Here is a 26860-nt window from a genome sequence, read left to right as displayed (position 1 = left end):
GGTCACTTGGAAGCTAGATTACTATAATGACTGGCCTCTATGACTGCCATTGAGTCTGTTTCAGAAACTCCAGCTGGTGCAAAATGAGGTAGTCAGACTGCTGATGGCAGCTTCTGGTCAAGAACATGTGACACCATTGTTAAAAACAGCTGTGCTGGCTGCCTAATAATACAGACCCAGGTTGAAGGTTCTTGAATTAAATTTCTAAAGCCCCGAACAACTTAGGTCCAGGGTACTTCTCGAGCCTCCTGATTCCTTATATTCCAGCTTGATCCCTGAGATCATATGCAGGAGTGTCATTGGTCACCTGAGTTGGTGAGGCTCATTTGACAACAGCAAAAACTGAACCTTTACTGTCATTGGCCCAGTCCTGTGGAACAGATTCAGCAAGTGCCTTCTGTGCCAACTTATAAATGCCTGCTGAAAACTTTTCTATTCCAACAGGTCTACACAGGCAAGTATGAGTACATCCTTCCACAATGGTTAATTGATGCCTATTTTAAACCTTTTACGCTTTTCATAGCATGTTTGTATTTTATTGCATTTTATTGTATTGCTTTACATTTTGTTTTACTTATTTAAAAATATTGATATATTTTAATGATGCATTATATAAACAAACAAACCAGTCATGTGTAAAATTGTGTTTTATTGTAGCTTCCAGTAGCTGATACCTTTTGAACAGGATACCTAAGGAGAGCTTAGGGCTTATAAACTTCAATGGTGCAATTAAAATATTAATGTGTGTCAAAGCAGGCATGTTAGGTCATGTTTACACAAACTGATGGTTGTGAAGCACTGTTGGCCACAGGAAGGCAGCAGCAGCAGCAATTGGCTCTGGAGGCAGCCCTGTTTCATAAATCAAGCCTGAGGCAACCGGGATAGCACTTGGCTGCACCCACTTACTCAGTTGATAGACCTTTGGCAGTTCCTGAGTGCCAGCTCTCTCCTGAGCACTGCCTGCTTTACTGTGTCAACAGCTAAGGCCAGAGCCAGCTGTGCAAGTCTAGAGAGTCGGTAAACACTGGATGGTTATAGAAAGCATAACAATTGGCTGCTGTTGTCCAAACCTGAGATTGTGGTTAAAGATCTTACATTCTTAAGCAAGATCTGAAACCATAGGATGAACCTTGGGTTACAGAGTAGAAGACTGACCTGCTGGGAGCCTGAAGGCCCTGCTTCTCTCCATTTGGCTTGTGGCGGGGCCTCACAGTCTCCATAAAGGACTGAGACTGCTGCTGCTGCTGCTGGGCAGAGAGGGCTCGTTTTTGTTTTTTTAATTGCTTTTAATTTTTTATCTATGTCATTTTAAATTGTGATTGATCTTAATGCTGTATTCTTAGTTTTAGATTTTATTATTTATGTGGAAATTGTTTTCCATTTGGTTGTGTACTTTTTGATGTGTTTTAGTTATTGCTTATGCCTTTTGTTACGTTGGTAATTATGTACATCTTGTAATGTTGTAAGCTGCCTTGAGCATTGTTTTAACTATGGAAAGGCGGTATACGAATAAAATGATGATGGTGAAAAATGATGATGATCTGGTTCAGACAAGATGCTTAGCCAAACCTTGGTTTAGCTGCAATGCATAAACCACCAGGGAGGTGCGCAAAGTAAGAGCTCCTACCTGGGGAAATGGCCCCTTTACACAGGCCCAGTAAGCCATAGTTTAGCTTACCATGATGAGTTTACTAGGCTACAGAATGCAACAATTTTACAACAAAATAATGTCAAAATCCATTTGCTGTCTGAGAGGAGAATGAATTATTTTGAACCTTACTGATGTTTCAGTAGCTGTAACAAGGCACTAAGGTACCTAGACTAAGCAATAACAGCTTCTTACATGGTTGTCAAGTTAGATCAGGCTACAGCAAGAGCTTTCCAAACTGTCAGTTGTGAGACGTTAGTGTGTCGGCTGCATTGTGTAGATGTGTCGGACGAATGCTCCCCACACTCTTCCTGGGGCTGGAAAGGTTTAGGTTAACTTCTGGTTTGCTAGTAAAGCTGAATTACTGTGTCACTAAATGGTGCAAAACTGAATTACTGTATCATGACATGATGCATGTCCAAAAAGTGTGTCACCAATTTGAAAAGTTTGACTTTGAATTGAGGGAAGTTTCTCTTCCTTGCTTTAGATATGGAATACAGTATTTTTTCTTCACTACTTGCCCTCCCCCCACCACCAGCCCAGCAAAAATGGCACTCTCAACACAGTGGGTGGTTCTGCAGTTAAGGTTGATATTCCTTTTGGAACAATTGCTTCCAAGCTAAGGTGAGCGCCAGCAAACTTTGCCAGCAAACATCTGAAGGGGAAGGTTGCTGGTGCTAACAAGACAATTATATTGTCTTGGCTTCCATTTCTGCCCCACAACCAGTTGCATCACTGAATATTAGGACAGCTTGTATTTCATATTGTAAGGACAGACAGGATGCGGCTTGGATATATAGTATGGGTATATAGATGCAAAATATTTATGCTTGTCTATTTTTGTCCCGCAAATTAAATTAGAAGCAGATCCAGCTTCCTCTAAGGATGTTAGCAGTTGAGTTCAGCTGTTGTAGTCCTATGTATTGATTTTGGTTTAGCTATTTAGAAAAATCCAATTGTATATTAAGAAATCATGAACTAACTTTTTAAGAAAAAGATTTGTATATGCTTAAAATAAGCCACTTGGGCTGCAATCCTATATCAATTTACCTAAGAGTAGACATCATTGAACTGATTGGTACTTACACAAGGAATAACAGAAGAGATCCAGGAAACTTCCTTTATACCGAATCAGACCACTGGTTCATCTTTGTTGTTGTTGTTTAGCTCAGTATTACCTGCAGAAGGCTCTATGTTGATTGCCAATAACCTTATCTGGAGATATCAGGGATTTTCCTTGGACTTGAATGTAGGGCCGGCTCACACATGAGGCAAGATTAGGCACCTGTCTCAGGTGTCAGGATTCATAGGGGCAGCAGAGCTGTTCTCTGAGGAATGCATTGCCTGCTGCTGCTCCTGCCGCCGCCGCCTTTACAGCAGCCTTTCAGCGAATAGGAGGCATTGCTGGTCTCTTCCCACCCTTGTTCCCTGTGTAGATCTTTAGTCCTACCTTCTTCCTGATATAGATCTTCACTCACCCCGTCTTCCCCGGAAGGGGGATTCATTTTATGTTTCACCTTGGGCACCAAACGGTCTTTGACTGGCCCTGCTTGCATGCCAAGCATGTGTCCTACCATTGAGCTATGGCTGCTTCCTCAAGTTACCTCTACACACTGTTAGAGTTTAATTGCTTTTAATTAGTTTAACAGGAATAGGTGATTTATGTCCTTGTGGCCATTTTTAAAAGCCCAAAACAAAACCTATCTCAAGTTTCCCTGGGGGTGAAATGCAAAATTATACTTTCTATTGCAGATATTGCTGACTTCTAAAATATTAATTCCTAATGTGAGTGAATTTGCCAAAATCTTGCAAGATCTCTCGCTCTGCATGACCTCTCACAAGATTTCAGCAAGATAACTCTGGAAATTGGTGCCAACGCTGCTTCTGGCAGCAGAAGCAGAAGGGCAAGTGGGGCTTGTGGGCTTCCACCACCAGAGGCAGCTGCTTCACCCCACTTCCATTTCATGGGTAGGTTGGCCCTGATTGCTACATAAATTGTTACTACACCCTAAGGCAGTGTTTTCCAACCTGTGTGTCGTGACCCACAAATGAGTTGCGAAGCCTGTTCAAGTGGGTCATTGGCTTTATAAGTAAACCCAAAATAATTATAACTTTTAGTCCTTAACTGGTCTGGTGAATACCTCTCACAACTTTCATTGGCTTGCTGTAATGCTTGTTAAAGGTAAAGGTAAAGGGACCCATGACCATTAGGTCCAGTTGTGACTGACTCTGGGGTTGCGGTGCTCATCTCACTTTATTGGCCGAGGGAGCCCGTGTACAGCTTCCGGGTCATGTGGCCAGCATGACTAAGCCACTTCTGGCGAACCAGAGCAGCGCATGGAAACGCCGTTTACCTTCCCGCCGGAGTGGTGCCTATTTATCTACTTGCACTTTGACCTGCTTTCAAACTGCTAGGTTGGCAGGAGCAGGGACTGAACAACAAGAGCTCACCCCGTCGCGGGGATTCGAACTGCCGACCTTCTGATTGACAAGTCCTAGGCTCTGTGGTTTAACCCACAGTGCCACCCCTGTTAGGAGAGCCCTATTTCTTCTCACAGAGCTACAATTCCCAGAGTTCCCTGGGAAGAGAGGTTGTTAAACCCTTCTGGGAATTGTAGCTCTGTGAGGGGAAATAGGGCTCTCCTGACAACTTTGTGAAACTTTCACAAACTACACACTTGTGTCACCATACGTTTTTACAATATGTTTTATAATATATATTATCGCTTATAAAACAATATTCTGAAAACAGACAGTTGGTGTTCTTGCATTCCCATAAGCAAAACGCTGAAGAGGTCCACATGAATAGTGGTCTGAAGCAAATTTTTGCCATTAAAATGTATGAAATTGATGGCAGCCAAAGACCTAAGGTCTGCATTTCTAGTGACAATAACTCTTATGGGTCACACCACAACAAGCCATTCTGGTTATGTCAAAAAGGCTGGGAGCCACTGTACTGGAAGAAGCAAAGATCACCAGTGTTGAAGCAATGATTCTTCAACATCAACTTCATTGGACTGGTCATGTTGTGCGGATGCATGATCGTCTTCCAAAGCAACTACTCTATTTCAAACTTAAAAATGGAAAGCGTGATGCTGTTGGTCAACAAAAGAGGTTTAAAGACAGTCTCTAGGCAAATCTATACATATATATATAAAGTAGTATAAACACTGACAACTGGGAAACACTGGCCTGTGAGTGCTCCAGTTGGAGAACAGCCTTTACCAAAGGTGTCATGGGCTTTGAAGACACTTGAACTCAGGACACAAGGGAGAAACATGCTAAGATGAAGGCACGCTTGACAAATCCACACCGTGGTAAACTTCTGCCTGGAAACCAATGTCCCCACTGTGGAAAGACGTGTGGATCCAGAACTGGCCTCCACAGTCACTTACAGACTCATTGTTAAAACTGTGTTTATGGAAGACAATCTTACTCAGCTACGAGTGATCACCAAATAAGACGAAGGCTTGGTTAAGCATGCTTGATTTCTGTAGGAGTCAAACATAAATGCCCCATGAATGGCAGAAGGATAATTTGCTTATATAACAACAACCAGTGTTATTAACTTATACTGTAAGATGGCAAAAGGTTTATTTGTGAGACTTGTAAATCACCTCATTCTGGAACTGCACAGTTGAGTGTCAGACAGTAAATTGCAATGAGCTGGACAGCAAATCTTAAAATCATTACAGGTCTTTAAATTGTCACAAAGTTTAAAAGGGAAAGGAACCAAATTGCCTGGTAAATTGGATGCAGTAAAGAAAGTGTTACCTCCAGTAATGTCTCATGAGTCTTGGTGTCATCACAGTTTCATTGCTTCTAATGCTGCACAGTAAATGTGCGCTGAGTTAATGAAGATCATTTCTTGATGTGTCAGAATGACCCCTTTGTTCCCAATTTTATTCTTTTGTTGCCAGCACCTAATCTGTTTTTGTATTATCAGATTCAGGGATCTCACAATGCTAATTCTAGCAATGGTATTTATCTGGAATGTTGCCTTTTGTTTACTAGTTTTACCAGGCCCCCAGTGCTTTTCTTTGGTCATCTGGTATCTCCCACTAATGTGATTTGCGCTCCTGGGCTCTGCAGGTTGTCATGAGCTTTTATTAGGGAATTAGACCAGGGCCTGCCACCCTAGTCGCTGGTGAATCTGCAGGATAGCTTTTTGTGTGTTTTCTTTTCTTTGCCACCTTCATTTTGAAAAACATGAACTTAAACGTTGTGTGTTCCTTCTCATTGTGTTTGATTCTTTAGAATTTATTAGCCAAAAGGCATCCCTCTAAAATTGAGGAAATTTCCACAGCACCAAAGTTTATGTGGTTCTGTCTCTGAGTTACTGTTCCTACAACTTGGGGCACTTTTCCTGTATAGAGATTTGTCATTGTTTTGACAATCTTGTTTTATATGTAATTACACTGCACATTTGCAATCAATAGGATTTTTCCCTTTCAAAAATTAGGACCCTTGTCAGGCTGTGGCTTGCTGAAATAAGGGACATTGGTTGTGAAATGTGGTCTTTTTAAAAGAAGGCGAATGTAGCAATCCAGTTTGAAAATAATCTTGAGAGTAATCAGCCATTCAAAGCACTTTTACAGCAAGATGGATAAAATGAATCATTTTACTCTTTTTATTGATGCCAGTTTGGTGTTTTTAGCAGTGGCAAACTTTGAATTTGACTCTTGTGACCTTTGGATCACATACTGAAGCTGCAATCCTGTGTACTAAGGAGTAAGACCACTAAACACACTGGGAATTACTTTTGTCTAATGCAAAACTGATTCAAACTGTGTTTACTTGAAAGCAAATTCTATTGAAATCAGCGGGTCTTACTTCCAGGTTAAGGTGGTTCAAGAGTTGGGGGGGGGGAAGGTAATAACAGCAAAGTGGTGGCTTCAGTGAAAATAAACATTAAGGTTTGCTGTTGCTTGTTTTAATTCTCATATTGGAAAGAATGTAACTTTGATATTCACTGTATTTACTGGGCATCATCATTAATCACTAAAGCTAGATTTTGGTCAAACCACAATGCTTTGCTTTGAAAACCACTCTAAAGAATGCAGTTACAGGATGTATCTGATAATATGGGTAAGACATATAAATAGAGTTGTTGTGCCCTGACAGTTGTTTAAGAAGATGCCTGTGGTGCATAAAATTTCCATTTCCCTTGAAATTAGCAAAAATTTGAAATGCATTCTGTGCATTGCCTAGTATAGGGCATGTTGTTAGTTTAAGTGACTTTGTATGTACTAAAAATCTGATTCATTCTAGGGTATAACCAGTGCTTTTTTTCTTAAAGAAATTTTCCTACTCATATTGAAATACTGCCCCTCAATGAGGCCAAACTTAGATTCACAAAATGTTTAGGGGTATGCATACCCCTGCGTCCCCCCAGGAAAAAAAAAAGCACTGGGGGTCACGAAGAGTCGGACATGACTAAACGACTAAACAAGAACAACATAATATGTAGGACATGGAAATAATCTGTTCTCACGTATACAAATGTTACACAATTTTAATTCTATGGGTTTCCAGTGCTTAATTAGGAACATTCTGGTTTACAAATAGCTCTTAATTGTAGATTAGATTTAAAGAGACAAATTGTGCAAGACTCTAGTCTGGAACTTTTCTTTGAAACGAAATGGGTTATATACAAAGACTGTTGTTCTCTCTCTCTCTCTCTTTTTTTTCTTTTCCAAAGTTGGCAGACTTTACAGCTCTGACCAGAGGCCAAAAGGAAGATAAATGACACCAAACCCTCTTGTATTTCTGCAATGTTTTAAACCCTGGGGTTTAGCTGAAGGGACTTAAGGAGTTTTTGAAGTGCAAATAGGTTGGTGAAGGGAAAGCCCTTTCAGAGTTTCATTTTGATGGATTTTTTTCCTGGGTGGATTTTTTGGCACTGACTGTGATCTGGAAAGCTACAGGGTGTTTTTATTTTGTTTTTGATCAACCATGCAATAAGAACTTGCCATGGGGTGTACTTTTTCTGCATTCATATTGATCCTATTGTGTTTAAAAGTAGTTAATTTAATGGGCTGTTGTTGGGTGTGTGGTTTTTTTTTAAAAAAAACCACCGAATAAGACATCGGTTAATGGAAGTTGTCGTTTCAAGGTCATGTTCCAGTTCTGGCAACTTCTTTTTTGAATAAAAGGTTCCTGTAGAATAAAGAAATGAGTTTGGATCAGCCTGCTGATTGCACCTTCTTTGGGATAATTAATCAATATCCATGTTTTGAATATATGTTGAGAAGCTGTTGCAAATACTATGAACACCAGAAACAGGATGATACAGTGGGCACCAAAGAAATGGGAAACTTTAATCAGGACAAAACTAACTTTAAGCCGAGTTGTTTGTTAGAATAGCATAGTAAAATATTACGCCATTATTGACCTTATAACAAAATAGATACTAACATCTTTCTTTTTTTAGAAAAAGATACCCATGTTAGTTGTAGACTTCTGTGATATTGAGGAAAAGGCACTTGCGGATAGAGTAGTACATAATTTCTTAAAGGTTTGTAAGTTAACATTATCCTTAATGTGGGACTTCAAAGGTGCACCCTGAACTATGTGCAAGAAACGGCTGACCCATTCTCTTCAATGTCAATGATTACTAAGTCCTGTATAGTCTGCAGAGTATTCCTTGATATCAAAGGAAATGAGGAAGTCTCAGCTTTGCATAGAGCATCATGTGCACACCAAAGTCCCCCAGGAAGAATGAACAAATCTGTCCCTTTTCAGTTCTCGAAGTTGCTCATTTTTCAGTCTTAAATTTTGCAACACGGTGGAATTTATTTGTTTTTTAAAAATCAGCATGAAAATCCATCAACATTTTTATCCATAAACATGTGCAAAAATCTGCACATTTTATATGCAGTTTAGACTAATATGCATTTTTTAAAGCGGTAAGTTAATGTATGTTGTTTTCACTAACATACACATTTGTATGCACACTTCACCCTGGATGTTGCTTTTTGTACACATTACACGGCTGGAAAGTTGCATTGCAAAGTTCAGAGAAATGTGAATTTCCAAGACTGGCTGTGTTTCAGTTCAAATATTCTTTCAAACAGTGTGAAATATGAACTGAATCAAATTTCTCCCCCCCCCCCGCTGCCTGCAGAGATAGTAGTGCATGACTTAACTGGAAATGGTACCTTATGACGTAACTGCCAATAAACTAAAATGCAAATAACATAATTTATATTTTGAAGAATTCTGTGCACACTAACAGGGCACATAGGGGAAGCTACTTCCATACAAATGTGCATAGGATTATGTTGTACAGTGTACGATTTTAAATCTGTTTTAAAATATTAAACCACTATAGCTGGTCAAAGTTTTTTTTTTTGGGGGGGGGGGTGTTTCCGTTTCAGAACTTCTCCTGTTTCAAAGAGCGTCTAATTTAATATTTGTTGCCTGGGAAAGTTAAGTTAAAGGCTTCTCATTTGCCTGGAGAAACTAATTTAGCTTGGGTCTCTTGCTACTGATACTGAGTGTCTCTGTTGTCATGAAACAACCCTAAAGTTTTCTACCTATGTTGGATCATGATAATACATAAAAGGTGGACTTTTTAGACCAAGAAGTGCTAATCTGCTGTGATTACTTTCAGAAGGAAGCTGAACCAGTCTCTCTACTTACCCATATAATTACTGGCAAACTTCAGCTTCATCCCAATCACATTTACTAGGGAAAAAATCTCATTGAACCTCATACTTACTTCTGAGTAAACTTGCTCTGCATGACAGTCTAATCTGAACATGTCAGTAACTGGCCAGTGACCACTTAGTATCTACAATTTCTCTGGATTAATCTAAAATGTTTGGATGTTTGCACTCTGTCAACCAAAGGCTGCCTTGTTTATTTTAAGGGAACAAGTTCTTCTACCTCTGCTTTTGAAGGATGCCATGCTATCTTTGCATGGGAAGCAGGCCTACAAAGGGCTATATAGCACATAATTGGACATAATTTGCTAATCCCTCTGTTGGTGCAAATATAAGGGGAGGGGAACTCGTTCAAAATACTTAGTGATATTTAACTCCCTAGTATTGCTTGAAGCCTTGATTGAAGCAGGGGCACCCCCAAACATATTCTTTTCCTGTCTTTCTTGGGAATGTCTGTAGAATCATTCATTCATTTCATAAAAGTTGTATACCACTTGATTGTAAAAACAAAACAAAACCTTCAATGTATTTTACAAAAATAATTTTAAAAATCTGTTCAGAAAATTAAGACCAGCAATAAACTAAAAACATCAGAATTCTAGATATCTGTGTAGGCTTGTCTAAACAAGAATGTATTTGGAACCAGGGTTTGATGGCCCCTTCCCAGTGGCGAAGCTGCATGCTCCGGCACTGGGGGGAGAGAACAGGCAGTGTTTCATAATACCCTCCACTCCTACTTTACTTTGCAATTCGCTTAAGTTGGAGATGTTTTTGATCCCCAAAACATTTATGAATGTGTGATTTGCTGTTATACTTGTTCTTTATAAGGCTTGGAATGAAAGAAATCTTTAAACTTAGTGGCTGCATTGAGATGTAAAATTAGCATCAAGTGTGCCTCAGATTCATGCAAGCCATCCTTTCCTCTTCAGGGTGCAAGGAGGAGACTGGAAGTTTCTGTTTCTCTTTTAGATTAACCACAGTTTATCATATCATCTGGACCCTAAACTATGGTTAATCTTAATTATAGTTTGTTGAGACAAGACAGCTTCATAGCTAATACTTGGAAGTTGGCTTACTTTAACACACTGCATTTTGTTGAGCTCTGGATGTCATGATAAACTACATGCAGCTAATCTATGTTGGAGGGGGGGAGCTTGCAAACTCCCTCATAGGAGGACTGGCAGGGGAGGAAGAGTAAACAAGCCTATGGTTTAGCTTTATGTCCAAAGAAGGCCAATATTTGACCATGTGTTTAGGGCTCTTACTTTGCTTTCTGTTTGTAACTCATTAGGGACTTAACTAATGCATATGGTGCCAAATGGTATGTTGGAATCACAGAAATGTATAATTCATTAAAAATGTTGGACCAATTGATCCATTCCTTTCAACAATACTGTTTTCCCCTTGTTTCCTCATCATAATCAGTATTGATTTTTTTCCCCTTCGTTGTTTTGGGGAGTAAGTAACCCTGTTATCTAGCAAAGGTTGTTCTGCATTTATAATTTGACTGGGAGGAAATAAAATTGACCCTTTCCCTAGAAAGAAATGAGTACTTTCAGTCCATAGCTTTCTCTTAGTAGAGAGGAATGACTGTTTTCATATGTGGCGTCTCATTAGTTTGTTGCTGGGAGATCTTAATATGACCTTCCTTTGTTAGAGAAGTGATTTATAGCTATTCACAGCATCCTTTTCTTTCTTTTATCTTTCTTTTTAACATCCCAAGCTACACATTGTGTCATGACTAATTGCACTTATGAGTAAATGTTTAAAGACTACAGTGAATGTACATGGTATGATTATGTTCTGGGTCTGCTGTTGTCCCTTTAATGTCAAACAAACAAACATCTGCTCTAAAATATATACAAGAACAAAATCCCTTCAAAGTCAGCTGAAGCATACTGCAAATGTATTTAACAGTTCTAGCTCTTAAATAAAAATAAATTTTATTTTAAAGTTTTGTTGTTTTTTTACTATTAATCTCCATACTTTGTGTGCATATTAGTAAATACACATCATTCTCCATTACTTTTTGCACTGAAACAAAGTGATTACCTGAAAATGTGTATTAGGGTTCCTATTGAGGTTGTCCTCTGTTTTAAAGTGCAATTCACAGAGTGGATGAATTGCATGGATCTCATCCTTTAGCTTATAAACAGCGCAACATAAGTGTATGAAAAACGCAAAGTTTGAAAGTGTCATTCAAATTATTACTAAATTGTTTTCTCTGTTACTGCTTTTCTTGTTTCACTTCTGAGAGGTTTACGATGTGGCAACCATCAGAAGAACGCAGTGTTAAGGTTGCTGTTGTATTTCTCCCTTGAGTTCCTAGAGGTGATGTTATCTTTTGTTCATGCAGCAGTATGGTCATTTCTAAGAGCATCTGTCACTTGAGGATGTATAAGATGGATGAGTCTCAAGTGGACTGCTAGTTGAAGCAAATGGTGAAAATAAGAAAAGACAAAGGGGCTGGAGGCTTTCAGAACAGGCAGGCAACAAGGAAGCACAGTTGGGAAGGAAGGCAGTACCAAAAGAAAGCACCAAGATGGATCATATGTTGTCATCAAGACTTTTTAGTAGGTGTAAGAATCAGAGCTGGTCATCAAAATCATGGTAAAAAACAATCTCATCAGCTTTTTTATTTGTATTTTGCCATCAGCAGGAGAGTCAGAACTGTGATGGTCTCTCTGTATAGGAAAATAGCCTCTGTATTCTGTAGCACTGAAACAGCATGGTATTTTTTAATGTTGTGTTTTGCGCATGTGTGATATGCATTAGGCCATACTCTTCAAGCCCTTTCCAAAAAAAGAAGGAAAGAAAGAGCTCAGGCAGCTCTCCTTCGTGGTTCAAAGTGTTGTTGCCTGATTTTCTTCCTTCCTCGTGAAAAAAGCGATAGGGTTTTGTTAGTTGCTTCGTTTAATAGGAAGTTTTGCCTGATTATATCATTAGCACTCATGCTTTCAAAAGAAAGAAAGCATTTAAATTGTAAACATTTGGAATTGCTCCCCGTTGTTTCAATTCAAAAGCTAGCTCCGTGATTTCTTAGTGAAGCTTAATTGTGTTTGATATGTCTTACGGAATGAAATTGATTTTATTTATTTTTTAAGCTGCTGGTGCTGAAGCTGTCTCATAAGAGCAGACTTATACAGATGAGAGTGCTCTTCTACTTTTGACAAGGTTTCGGAGGTGTCAAAACTGTTGGCTTGAATAAACGACTCTGTCAAATTGCTTGCTGTGTTGTGGGGTGGGGGGAAGCAGGGGTAGAAAAGGCAAAGAAATTAAGATGATTAGAAGCTTTAAAGCTTCACAAATGGTAGAGTAGCTCCCTTCTCAATGGATGTAAATAATAGATGAAAGACTGAGAATGACAACAAAGGATCAGGGTGCTTAAGAGAATGTGTGCAGCTTGAATAGAGGTCTGTGGCCCAGGGCCAAAGGTCTTAGCTTTGAGTGTAATTAGAAGAAAATACAAAGATGTCATTACTAGCAGGTGAAATGTTCAGCACGTGGCCCCAAAAATAGTGATTTCTGCCCTGAAGGAACTGTATTGTGGACTTCAAAAATAGTAAATAATAATAAGTAAAGTCTTTGCACAGTTCTGCAGTATGGTCAAAAAAACCATGTAGCTTGACTTCGATGTCCATCTCGTGTTTGCAGGAGTTTTAAAAATTGGCAGTGTGGAAAGTTGGTGCACCTTAGAAAGAGAAAGAGAGAGAGCGAGCAAGAGAGAGAGCGCGAGCGCTGAAAATGGGGCAAATAAAGAGTTTAGTGTGACTGACTTTATCCCAAGCTCTTTTGTATGATAGTGGCAGGCCTGTCTCCTACTCTACTGGGAAGCTAGAGTCTTAAATTATTCTTAGCACCATACTTTTTGGGAAGCTGTGGAAAGCAGTCAAAGTCTCTGCTTTTACAGTATTCTGCTTCCAGTTCCTCAGCACTATACTATTGGCATGATTTTTAACTTGTGTGCTGGTTGAAAATCAAACTGTTCTGCTTATAGGACACAGTCCACCCAAAAATAATAATTATAGAAAACCTACCCAATAAGATATAATTAATGGAACTGCATCTCAAGGTCATGTTCCATTGTCAGCAACTACTTTGAAAGACAAAAGGAAATGTGTTTGGACTCCTGGAGACAGCTGTACGTTGCTCGATTAGATAATAAATAGTGTTTGTGGGTGGGTGTTATTGGTTGGTGTTTGTTTTATAATGTATTTTGTATTCCCGTTTTGTATTTTTATGTTGTGAAACACCCTGTGACCTTTGGATGAAGGGCAGTATACAAATTTTAATAATAATAATAATGTTCCCAATATGCCATGCTTCATGGAAAGGAGGGGGAAATTACATGACCACATGGTGATGGTGACTTAAAAAATGGATTGTTTAATGGCTTGAACCATGTAGTCTGGCCACACTTTTAAGCTGGGTTTTCCCACGCTTCTGCAACCACTCAGAAATCTTGGCAAAGCTTTGCAGAGAGTGTAGCTGATTTCTACAGACAATTGGTTCTCCATGTGGTTAAAACCATCCACGCAGGGAGTTTCTATGTTACCACATGAAAGATGGTTATGTGCTATCCCACTCCCAAGGATTTAATCTGAATCATTTTAATGCAAGTATGCTTACGCTTGTGTCGGCAGCCTATGAATGCAGATTAGTGATGGACTTCTATTCTTTTTCTTTCATTACTGAGTTTTCATCCAACCTTTTCTCCCAAGAAGCACAAGGAGTAGCATTGACTCACCTCCTTTCCATTTCATTCTCTCAATAACACTGTGGGGTTGATTAGACAGAGAAAGAGTGACTGGTTGAAGGTCACCCAATGAGCTTCATAGCTGAGTGGGGATTTGAACTCTGGTCTCCCAGGTCCTGACACTTTAACCCCTACACCACACTGGCTTTTCCAAAGCAAGTTTCACTCTGTGGCACACTTCTTAGAACTTGTCACTGGTATTCAGCATTTGATTTCCAGGTTCTAGTATTCTCTCTTAAATGAAAAGCTTCTCTTACGCAGAGTTTCTACTCATGGCATGTGAAAACAGTACAACAGTGGCATCAGTATGACAGCTGTATACAGCTGTATACAGGTCTTGAATGTTGTGTTTTTTGGCATTGTTTAAATTAGTGGTTGCCTTTTTATCACAAATAACAATATTCTTTCTGTAAAACTATGGGAGAAAATGGATGTCACACTAAGGTTACTTAGCAGTATACTAATTGCCCTAGAGAAGCCTCAGGAAGCCGCCTCTATGGTTCTTGCTCTGGTTCCATAACAGATTGTTGCTGTAGTTCCAGTCCTTTCTGTTGCTCAACAAGCTTCTGGTACTACAACTGTGGTGCTGTATTTGATATTGTGCAACCTTAATTTTTGCCCTTATGCTAGTGCAACAGCCCTTGCACTGGTGGACAGAGGGTGCTGAATCTGGGCCTATGCTCCCAAAATTTGGGTATTTTTATGAAGGGGAAATGTTGCCTGACAAATCTTTTGAGCGTACTAAAGTTAAAATATTTATAAAATTTCACTCTGCTCTTAATCATCCTAATATGCATATAATATGCCCCTTAACCCAGGCATCTCTGCTAGTGGCACAGAACTTTAGTTCTATAAGTAAAATTAGGTGGTTTTATTTCAAGTAACAGATTTTGCTGTAGCAAATGGAATTATAAGTACAAATGTGTATTAGAAAGCAAAGTAACTCCTCAAATATTAAAACTGCTCATCAGTGTTAGAAAATGTTTTAAGCAAATGTCTTCACTATAGCAAATCTGGAGAATGAAAACTTTTTATTTGATTCCAAAAGAAAAGACACATTTCATATTTCTTAATTTTTGATTTAGAACCACTCACCCCTGTGTTAGGCCAAATTGACACAAGGGAGTGTCCATATTGTATTCAATTGAAATACAAACTGCCTGGAGACTGCTTGATGATCCATTGTGTTACTATATGAAGTGGTTTATTTGATATTTGGTTTTTCAGTGTTTTCAGTAGTTTTCAAACGTGAGAGATTGCAATATTTTATTATGGCAGCAGTTTCTGGAGTTTTGCTGTTTCTCAGAAATGTGTTTGATCTATACTATAATTAGATCTATAGCAAAAAATTGAGCAACTACTAAGTCGGTTTGCCATATGAGAATTTTGTTTTCAGGCTTGTTTGTTGCTACAAATAATATTATTGGTTCTCTGCCATTTTCAATGATTTTAAACTATTTTTATTTTATTTTACAGATCTTTAAAACTTTCGCCAATCTGGATCAAGTGGCAGAATACCTTTGAACAATCGTCCATCATGAATACATTTAGAAAAGGTTGAAAGGAATAAAAAAAGGTAGTGTTATTTTCACATTCAGAATGCAGCTTGTATAATTATGCATTTATCATTGGTGACTTCATCGTCTTCTATAGCAGCGAGAGAAGTACAAAGATGTATTTTTCCTCAGCCTTCTAACATAGACATTTTCCTCAGAAGCATTCAATTACATTATCAATTTCAAAGTTTTAATTTGCACACGAATTCATACCTCTTAGGTTAGTGTGTGCCTCTGTGACGTTCTTGTAACATGAGCATAAACATCACAATTTATGACCTTGTGGAACCTTGTATCATTCCTAGTTACTTTACACTGGTAAAAACCATTAGTCATTGAATCAAGTTACTTATTTGTTGCAATAAATGTCTTGAAACTTTGAATATGCTGGTTTTTTTAAAAAAAACACAGCATAAATATTTTTGCTGAAATGTCAAACTAAAAGGTGTTTTTTTTGTCTTGCACACAAAACTTTCATTTTATATTTCAAAACTACTAGACAAAAGACAGTAAACATGGGCTTTGTATATTTTTAATCATGTGTAATACCAATACTAAGCAAGATACAGTTTGTATCCATTGTTAGTTATAAAGCAGACCCACACAAATGAATGGATTTAAGGACCTAAGGCCATTGATTTCAGTGGGTCTCTGGTGAGTATTCTGCGTATGAGTAATGTTGGATATCACACAATATACAGTCATACCTTGTGTTGTGTTTCGCTCTTGTTACGGACTTTCAGCTTACGAACACGGCAACCCTGGAAATGTTTACTTCTGGGTTCATCGCCCGCACGTGCGCAGACGCCATCTGCATGCTACGCGCAGAAGCGCTTAATTGCACTGCGCACATGCTCAGAAGAGGCACTCTAGTTGTGGACTTTTCAGTGTGTGAATGGCACCCCGAAATGGATTAAGTCCACAACTAGAGTTACCACTGTATATTATTAGTCTTTGTCTTAATATTGGTTCAGTTATTTTGTATAAACATTTATATGCTGCCTTCCTAGTGCAAAAGGGGAACTATTACCACACATACATATATAAAAAACCCCAAACCATCATTACAGAAGCAAACTAAGAAAATAGTAACAAAATGGAGAACTAGCATTCAAAAAAAGTCCTGCCAAACTCAAAATGTTTTCAGCGGAGAGAGGTGCCATAAATGAGGGAGTATTAGAGTAAAATCGAGTTCTACAATTTGAGTGCTGCCCTTGAGAATGCCCCCCTGTGCTTCAGATGGGAGCTGGGCAGCTAAGAGGGCATATCCTGATGCTCTCAGAATCTGGGCAGGAACATACAGGCCTGCTCTTCTATACAAGTCCAAAGGTATTTGTTTAAAAGTGTCAAGCTGAGTTTAGGGAAGATTAGATTTTGTCCAATTCTAGTCCTACTCAGAGTAGTCTCATTGAAATTAATAAACATGACTAACTTAGGTTGATTAATTTCGGTGCACCTACTCTGAGTAAAACTTAGTTGTACGACCCATTGTATTTATAGATCTCTTCATGCATCCAGAGGTGCCCCAAATTGATTTGCAGGAATAAAATAAGATATATGTTCCAGTCCTTTGAACCAGGCCTGGGAACAAACTGACAAGCCAGTGCACTTGATTTGCTCCGAAAAGATAGTCTCCATCAACAGTTCAGCCACCATCTTTTGTACCACCTACAGTTTTCAGAGGCAACCCTATGTAAAACACATTCCGGTAATCCAATCTTGCTGCAACCAGGTCTTGTAAGACCATGGCTGGGTCTGCCTTCCCCAGTAATGGGCATAGTTGGCATATCAGCTGAAGCGGGACAAAAACACTACCACTCCCTTAGCATCCAAAACTATAGCTTTATCTGAGAGATGTCCTGAACTAACCTGCTTCTTCAAGGTGGGTGCAACTCTACCCAGAATGAGCTGAGCCTGAGTCAGCAAGCTTTCTGACTAGAAGCACTGCTCTCCTGTCTAGTTTAAGTTCCATTTTGTTTACTTATGTCTAGTCTGTTACGCTACGAGAAAAGAATTAAAAACAGTTGGCATGGTATTTGAAAACTGTAACTGTGCATTTTTGCAAATTGAAATCAGATATATTCTTTCAACTGCAAACGCTACATTGGTAGGCTTTTTTTAGTGTATTAAGAGGATGGGAGATTCTGTGATAGAGATCACCGCTTGTTCCTTCTATCTAGAAATTCATGCTATAATCCATAAGCTGCGGGTTCTTTCAGCCCAATGTTTAATGAAAACAAGATTTATGTTCTGCTCTCTCAGAAATATAAAATATGTAAAGATATGGGGAGCTGGGTAAAAGAAGCGGAAGGGAAAGTATGTGATTGATATTTTAATATGTGGAAGGAAAATAAAGAGGAATCCACTGACCTCTTCCTTGCTACGGGTCAGTTGAAGAGGCTTGATTTCGTTTATATGGAACATTGGACTCCTATTGTCTCTTGTTGTACTTAAATACCCTAGTATTTCCAAGAGGCCAAAGATCTATTCCTGTTTTATGACCTGTTGTATCCTTAGGGGCAGGAGGCCCAACAGAGTATTCAGGCCCAAATGAACAAGAGGGTCATTGCCATAGTCCAGGTCTTAATTGTTGCTTCTTGGTTACCACACAGACAGCAAGCCAACTCTCAGAAAGATTTTAGAAGCGAACATCTGGAGCATAGTAGCTGTAGTGTGGGTTGGGGGGTGGGGAGAAAGGCTCCCTGCATTTTGTTTCACCAGGTGCTAGGAGGAAGCAACATTAGCCTTTTTGGATATGGGAGGCAAGTTCTGTGGCCCCTGAAGTTAGGTTACAACAATTGAAGAGGTCAAAGGACAGCTGAGTGGGGTCAATGAGACACCATGGGGTGTATTTTGTTACTTAGTAAAAGGGGAGACATCCTAAAACCTTAAAGGGTTCTCTTGAAATCTGTGTCGTGAAAAGGTTTTATGGGTCTGATGGTGGAAAAGAAGAAGTGCTGATTTACCTAAGGAATGCTTGCTTTTGTCTAAATTAAAGGATAATCCTTCCCAAATGTTTGCAGCTGTGGTAGTGCAGTCGATGTAGGAATGGAAAGCATGATTACAGAATTGAAGGACATTCACTTTCACTTCCTAAAGTTTTACTTTCAAGTTGGTTTTCCCCTCCTTCTCATAACGACTTGGGACACTCTGCAGTCCAGATTAATTAAGCACTTTAAACTCAATTGAGTTCAATGGGAGAGTTGAGGATATGCTTGCTTCTCTCAGTTGAAATGAATGGAACTGGCTATGGCTAGATTGTGCTCACTGAGAAGATGTTGAAAGGAAGAGCTTGCATTTCTAAAAGGAAAATGCTCTTTTCCTCAGAGTGCTGCGTTTGGACCACCAAATAGCCATTTTTTCTTCAATTTACAACTAAGCTTTTGTATGTACAGTATATAAGCGAAGAGTGCTAAGACCAAGAGGAAGGCAAGGGAGTTAAGTTATTGACATTTGCCCCAAAATGTCGAAATGTGCTAATCAATGAGAACGATAGCTTTATCTGGAATCAAACTATTTGCCTGACATGTTCACCACCTATAGCAGCCAAATAAGTCCTGTGCCTTGCTTGTCGTTTTGCACAAGTGCTCAGTTGCATTGGAAAATATTAACATTTAGAAAATAAGAGAGTGGTGGTTTTAAAACCAGCAGTTTCTGGTGGGTTTTATTTTGGTACTGGAGGCAGATGAGAGAAAATTAAGAGATACGTACATTTGGTTACAAAACATGGTTATCTAAAGAAGTTTTGACAACGGAACTCTGGAACACTGATTTTTAGTGCTGCCTCTACTAGGAATTTTGGCTAGCCATGGTATTTTTGTTATTCATATATTTTTAGTAATCTTTTGTCACTTATATTGATGTTATGTTGCAAACCACTTATTATTTTATGTGAAAGACAGCCTATAAATATTAAGATAAATAAGAGGGGACATCCTTCCTCTATTTCGTGTCTCCCTTTAACCTAAGATATAGAGTTGTTCCATTCTTTCCTTTGTTCTACTTGAGCATATGGAGAGAAACTGGGAAACCCCTGCGGCTCCTCTGATCTTGTCAAGCCTAAGAGAATGGGATAAACTTTTCTCATACGCCTGGAAATTTATGAGGTCCCTTGTTAGCACCTTTAACCAATTCAGGCTGCAATCCTGTATAAATATGTGTTTCATTATTTTTAATTGAAGATTAAAAATGCCTTCTTTTTTTTGCATGATTTTAAAATGTCCTTTTGAGTTCCCCTACCCCCCAGTGAAAATTCATTTTGAAATGAGCCTAGGACTTTTCCTAGCCCTCTGTTTACTAGGGCCTTTGTGGTAAAGCCCCAATAAGCTCAATTAGTAAGTTAAAGTATGGTAAGTTGACTTCATTATTTGACATGCAAGAGTAAGGCACTGCTCGATGCAAATGGTCAGTCTTTAAAGGTAAAGGGACCCCTGGCTGTTAGGACCAGTCACGGACGACTCTGGGGTTACGGTGCTCATCTTGCTTTACTGGCCGAGGGAGCCGGTGTACAGCTTCCGGGTCATGTGGCCAGCATGACTAAGCCGCTTCTGGCAAACCAGAGCAGCACACGGAAACGCCATTTACCTTCCCCCTGGAGCGGTTCCTATTTATCTACTTGCACTTTGCTTTTGAACATGCCTTTGAACTGCTAGGTTGGCAGGAGCAGGGACCGAACAATGGAAGCTCATCCCGTTGGGGGGATTCGAACCGCTGACCTTCTGTTCAGCAAGCCCTAGGCTCTGTTGTTTAGACCTCAGTGCCACCTGTGCCCGTCTTTACTATATTACAAAACGGCTATAGCATGTAAGCCAGAAATCCCTATGTTGATGATAGAGCAGCACTGATTTGCCTGTGATTTCTGTGAATAACTAAGAGTTTTCCATAACTGAGGTAAATAAGAAGTAGATTACATGAATTAAATTAAGCATGACTTCCACGACTTTAAAATTTCTGTGCAACAAATAATTATCAAATGTTGTAGAAGGACGATCTCATTCTAGACTTCATTCTAGACTAATGGAAAACTAGGTTATGAGTGCTACATGTTTGTACATGTAAGGAGGATATGTTTACAAAAATAGTTACATAATTGATAGAGCAGCCTATGGAGTAATTAATCACTATGCACGTGCAGTTACATGATCAGTTTATTATAATAAATTGGCTACAGTTTTGTATAGTGCAAGGGTATGTGTGAGTCTAAGGAAAATAATCATTTCCCATCATCTAGAGCAAGGATGGGGGAACATGTGGCTCTCCAGATGTTGTTGGACTATAACTTCCATAAACTCTGGCCAACATGGCCCAACGTCTGAAGGCCTGAAGCATCCCATTCCTGGTCTTAGGGAATAGCCATTGAATTGTCTGCTTTATTCTCTTTGTGAAGTACGTTTCTCATCTACTAAGTGGTGTAGCATGGAGGGCAGGGGAGCCGTGGCCCTGGGCAAAAATTCCGAGGGGGCGCAACCAGGCACCCCTATGCAGGTGCTTGCTCCCCCAGGGACCCCTGCTCTGCCCTGGTGGAGGTGGCAGAACAGCCTGTCAGGAGGCTGCTCCCATCGCCACACAGGCGTGTCCTGGTGGCCCCCATCTCGGCCCTTGCCTGCCTGCCACTGGGCGTCTTTGGACCCAGAGCCTGGCCTGGCCTTCCTGCCATGGCTATGACCCCAGCAGAGGTCAGAGACCACGGAGGCTCCATGCAGGCTGGGTAGAGGGCTTGGTTTGCCTTCCTTGTACTGTCAAGGGTACATTCCTGAGGCCAGGCCGCCCTTCAGTCTCCAGGCCAGGCTGCACTGAGCCCTGCCCCCTCGCTGAATGGCCACCAGGCCAGTGCTTGCTTGCTCCTTGCTCAGCGTGCTGTGCTCCCCAGACAGCAGTGGGAGCAGCCCAGGCCCATGGTGAACAGCCACGGATGGAGAGAGGTGGGCAAGGGGTGACTCCAGAGTAGCCTGGCATAGCACGACATTCCTCTCCGCAAACTAAAACATATTTACAACATCCTGGAGCCTGTGGAACTAAAACCTGTGGCTTTTAACAATTTTAATTTGCTTGATCTCGTTTTATTTAAAAACCTATTTATAAACCAAATTCCTTTTGGAGGAGTTCATTTTTTTTAGTTTTATCATAGTTGTTGAAACACTGTTTGCTAATGAAAGAAGTTGAAATGTCTTGCAATAGCCTTTTCAGGCCAAGCCACGTCCTTGAGAGCAAGACTGCATGATGAGCATGTTTAGATGCAATTTTAGGAGGAGCAACTACTACAAGAGCTGGCACTAGATCATTAGTATGCAAATTAAAAAGGCTCTGTGCCAGTATAGAGCCTTGTGCCCTGAGAAGCACTAACTGGGGTGGCCACACACCCATCTATGCCACAACAAACATGAAGTGAAGTTTAAGTATAAAGCTTTTTAATTAAAAGAAGAACCGCCTTTTATCCATGGTTGTAGATGCCAGTTGAGCCCACATTCACAGTGTATTGTAGCAAAGCAGATTTCAGGTCAATGAACCTTCTGCATAATTGGCTCCTAATGTGTCAAGACAGGGGTACCCAAACTGAGCTTAATACAGTGTGTTGCAAACTATAACATGCACATACAGACACATATATACTGTCTTTCCCCCAGCAATGGAGAGAGGGAAGAAAAAGGGGGAGACAAACACATACACACAAACACTTCCTCTAACCTTTTTTTGCTGGTTTGTTTACTACCCTCATCAAGAGGTTTGTGCCAACTTGGTGTTATGTTCCTGTTCATATTTTTTGAATTTAAAGGTTGACAGACAACCTTTATTACCACTAATTTGTAATGTACTTTACAATGTTCCTGACATATTTCAGCTTCCTGGATTTTCCCCCCATCTTAATTTAATTTGCATTTAATTTAATTTGCATTTAACTTGCATTTAATTTTAATGGTTCAAAGAACATCAGGCAAAATGGTTGGCCCTCACGCATGTTTACTTCATCAAATCTGGCCCTTTTTGAAAGAGGTTTGGACACCACTGTCCTAAAACAAAGGCCCAGGGTAAGGAGGGGCGACTTCAGCATATGGTGAAAGCTGTGCAGTGAAGATGCCAGACATCTGGGGAGAGAGTTCCACAACTTAGGGACTGTTACAGAGAATGCCCTCTGTTGGCTGCTATTCCCCACTCTTCTGAAGGTTGTGGAACTATCAAGAGTAAGCCCTTTTAAGTGTTAGCTGTTTTAAAATTATATTATGCTGGTTTGATTAGGTCTTTTACTATGGCTCATTTTATCATTTATTTTTCTGGTACTGTAGGATGGTATTTTAATGTGTCTAATTTTTTAAAGTATATATATTAATACCGTATTAAAGCTTACTCCATGAGGACAGTTGCTCTTAAATGCAGTTTGTAAATCTTCTAAATCATTAAATCGAAAAAGTAATTTTCAAAATTTGTTACCAGAAACTGGCACATTACAGGGTTTTTTTTTAATAAAGTGGTTAGACAGAAGCATAGTGGAGAGCTTTATTGAGTTATCAGCATGTAATCTAAAAAAATTTGAACATTTGTGTTGAGAGTCGCTATCCCTCTGAGTATCAGCTCCTGAGGACAAGCAAGACTAATATGATTATGGCCTGCTAGAGAACTCCCCAGAGCCTTCTGTCTGGATAATGCTGGAGATAGATATCTGGGCTAGAGGGTCCTATGATGTGAGTCAGTAAAATGGTTCTTTTGTTTTTATTGGTAAAGTTTTCGTACTCTCTGTAAAGTAGGGTTCACTGGGGTTTCTGAAAGGTTGTGGATCTCTGTGTGATGCAAGCTCAGTTGCATACATTCAGGATGACTGCAATACATTTCACCCCCTGAACTGCTGTCCAATCTGCTGCCACCCCCACTGCTTTTTATTGCCCCGAACTCTGTTTCCCCTCCTCAGAATTACTGCTGTGGTGGTAGCAGTTGCGGCACTCCTCTTTTTCTTCCTTGGCTTACATTTTAGCTTGTTGTTTCCTTTGCTGCTGCTTCAAAAGCAGGCAGAACCCAGCTTGCACTGTCCACATTCATACTGTACTTTTAAAGCATAGTGATACCACTTTAAACAGTGATAGCTTTCCCCAAAGTATTATGCGAATAGTAGTTTCAGGGTGCTGAGAGTTGTTAGGAGACCCCTATTCCCCTTCCAGAGCTACCCTTCCCGTAATATTTTAACAATCAATCCTTCATGACGGGGAACTCTTAAAAATTGTAGCTTTGTGAAGGGAATAGGGGCCTCCTAACAACTCTCAGACCCTTAACAAACTACAGCTCCCAGAATTCTTTGGGGGAAGCCAATACAGTGGTACCTCAGGTTAAGTACTTAATTCGTTCTGGAGGTCCGTACTTAACCTGAAACTGTTCTTAACCTAAAGCACCACTTTAGCTAATGGGGCCTCCTACTGCCACCGCACTGCTGAAGCCCGATTTCTGTTCTTATCCTGGAGCAAAGTTCTTAACCTGAAGCACTATTTCTGGCTTAGTGGAGTGTGTAACCTGAAGCATGTGTAACCCGAGGTACCACTGTACTGTTTAAAGTAGCATCATAGAGCTTTCAGTGTTTTCTGTGAATGTGGCCATTATGTTGCAGTGTTGATGGTGAGGACCGTGTGTGTGTGTGTGTGTGTGTGTGTGTGTGTGTGTGTGTGTTTCCCTCAGAACAGGGCATTCCAGACACTCACACAGGCTGAAGTTTGGGCCTCAGTTTGCCAAATGGAAGGATTGAGCCTCAAGTTAGAGCTTAAATGGTGTGGGAGAAGCATATGGGAATCATATCGAGGATTTAGGATCTGGGAAGCTGGGGAAGAACTAATTCTTCAGGTGTAGATGCCAGGCAGGTGGATCTGTAAGGTTTGTTGGTTTTCACAAGGCATAGAAAATCCTCGTAAATTCTGATCACAGTTGCATTAAGCTGGATACAAGATTATTGTTGTCCATGATAAAAACTGTACTTTCTGTTATATTGAAGACAAAGGCTAACCTACTGTAAATTTGCTGGGAGTGAAAAAATGACCCACCCATGTTATCTAATAAGCCTGTGTCTGATTAAAACAAATGGGTCTTGCCATGGCAGTCTGGCAGAGCACGTGGGGAAAAAACCTGCCTGAGGTTTACAGTCACAGTAATTTGCTGCAATACGTATAGTATATTTCAGTAGATGAATCAGATACTAATAAATTATTTTCAGTATGCTGTCATCTCTACTAACATTGTGAAGACTTACTAGGCTTTACCTATTAATTATCACAGGAGGTGCAGTAGATCCTATCTTCAAAGTTGGCTATTTAGAAATGCGAAGCAAGTTGTTTTGTAAAGGCAAAGCCTTCATTAGTGGAAGGCTAAAGGTACAAGTTATTGCATAAATTATTACATAAATCCTTTATGTGTGTATATACTGTATACACATCGAAATCCATAATTCATGTTGTTTCCTTAGTACCATGAAAGTATGATATGTATAGTTTAAAAAAATTCCTTGGGTTTAAATTTAGTTTTTTCTTATCAACCTGATACAGTTGTAGCCAAAACATTAACAGTTTGCATTCCACTTAGATCTCTGAAAAACAGCAGAAGCATTCCTGTTCCAAAGTTGCTGAATGTTTAATAATGGCAATTTGGGCAGAAAAGCCAGCCTAAACTAAGTTATTTTAAAATTTTCAAGTTAAGCAGGTGCTTGTAGCACTTCTGTTAAAATAAACTAAATTATCATGATCATATCCAGGACTACTAGCAAGCCAATGCCTTAACACCAATTTTCCTAAGTTTAGATGATAATTAGAGCAGTGCAGGAATCAGTTTTAGGCCACTATCTATGTATTTCATTCTAATTCACTGATTGCCTCTGCTTCAAAACAGTAAGAACCCTGCAAGCACAATTTTGCTGGCTTCTGTGCTTAGACCTGAATTAGCTCACTTTGCATGACATTGAGCCTACCCTTAATGCATATTTTCAAAGTCGATCAGGTAATATTAATGGGGAGGAACTTCAAAAAATACAGATCTCTGGGTTAAGATATTGGCACTAGAAATTGGCTCTGCACTGGGAGTTGTTTGACAATCTATCCTAGGGACGTGCTTCATGGTTCCTGGCTTATTTGACATCTTCACCTTCCTCCGCTCATTTCTTTCTCTTTCGCATTTCTTTCTACTTCATAAGGAGGGAGGCAAGAGCACCTCCTACTTGGGCACATAAGTGAGGATGGAGAATTAAACAGGACCTATAGCTTGCACTTTGCCAGACACATCACCTGCTTAACCTCTCTCTCATAGATATTTCTGCCGCGCTTCCTTTTGCATAGCAAGCCATTCCTGTCAAAACAGAATTCTAATTAAGTTTTGTTAGGCTATGGAAGGACAGAAAATAATAAAACAAGAAGTGTTCCCGAAATACATTGTTTTCACTATTTAACCTTGAATATATCTACTGTATAATCTTCCTATTCAGACAGGGCTTTGGAAACGAAGGGGCAGGTGTTGTTTACAACTGAGCTGCTATCAGGGCAAACTGGATGCTGGTTTTAAATGTGTGTGTCGTTGCATTTTAACTGTTGTTGTTAACTTATTTGGTTTTTGTTACTTTGTATTCTATAATTATGTTTTTAAAGGTTGAATCCCAGCTTTAGAGAAGGGCGGGAAATAAATAAATAAATAAATAAATAAATAAAATAAGATAAGATAAAGCTGGCCTTGATCTTTTGCTGAACACTCCCTCTACCCCAGGTGAAATTGGAAATGGCAGTTTTCTTTTCTTTCTTTTTTTACATGGAGACTGATGTACAAGCCGATATATTGCAGCACTTTTCAGTGACAGGAAGAACTCTATCAGTGAAAGGCAGATTGGCCGGCTTGAACAAAAACAAGAACAGTCCGTGCTTTCCATTATGTTGTTTTTATGGTTTTCTTTGCCACTGCTAATATTTTATCCTTCATGTGTGCACTATGCAAAACATTTGTTCATTCATCACTTCTTGTTTCCTGTAATTCTGGGATGTGTGTCTGCATATTTAACCCTAAATCTCTCTTACCAACCCTTTAAATTTGTTTTTCAGAACATGGGGAATTCGTATGCAGGGCAACTGAAATCTGCCCGTTTTGAAGAAGCCCTGCACAACTCGATAGAGGCCTCTCTAAGATGCAGTAGTGTGGTTCCTCGCCCCATCTTCTCTCAGCTGTATCTTGACCCTGAGCAGCCTATTTTGCCGGAAGGTAACCAAGCAAGTATGGCATATTTTAGTTG

At 39.7% G+C, this 26860-nt stretch overlaps 1 protein-coding gene across 31 annotated transcripts in view; it reads left to right on the top strand.

Moving 5' to 3' along the window:
* GREB1L (GREB1 like retinoic acid receptor coactivator) overlaps positions 1-26860 on the top strand; it is a 153837-nt gene that overhangs the window by 57597 nt on the left and 69380 nt on the right. For 18 of the 31 annotated variants that reach the window (XM_083451520.1, XM_083451518.1, XM_083451515.1 and 15 more), the window contains 2 exons: positions 15548-15647; positions 26673-26829. In XM_083451520.1, the coding sequence (XP_083307646.1) occupies positions 26676-26829 (154 nt within the window). In that variant the 5' untranslated portion in view covers positions 15548-15647; positions 26673-26675. Of the gene's footprint in view, positions 1-15547; positions 15648-26672; positions 26842-26860 lie in introns of all 31 variants that reach the window. The other 13 variants (XM_083451511.1, XM_083451508.1, XM_083451504.1 and 10 more) reach the window with 1 other exon arrangement.

This window comes from Podarcis tiliguerta (assembly GCF_965153285.1).
Source record: "Podarcis tiliguerta genome assembly, chromosome: 7".
NCBI lineage: Eukaryota > Metazoa > Chordata > Lepidosauria > Squamata > Lacertidae > Podarcis > Podarcis tiliguerta.
Note: the sequence above shows the minus strand (reverse complement) of the source record. Positions and strands in the feature narration are given on the sequence as shown.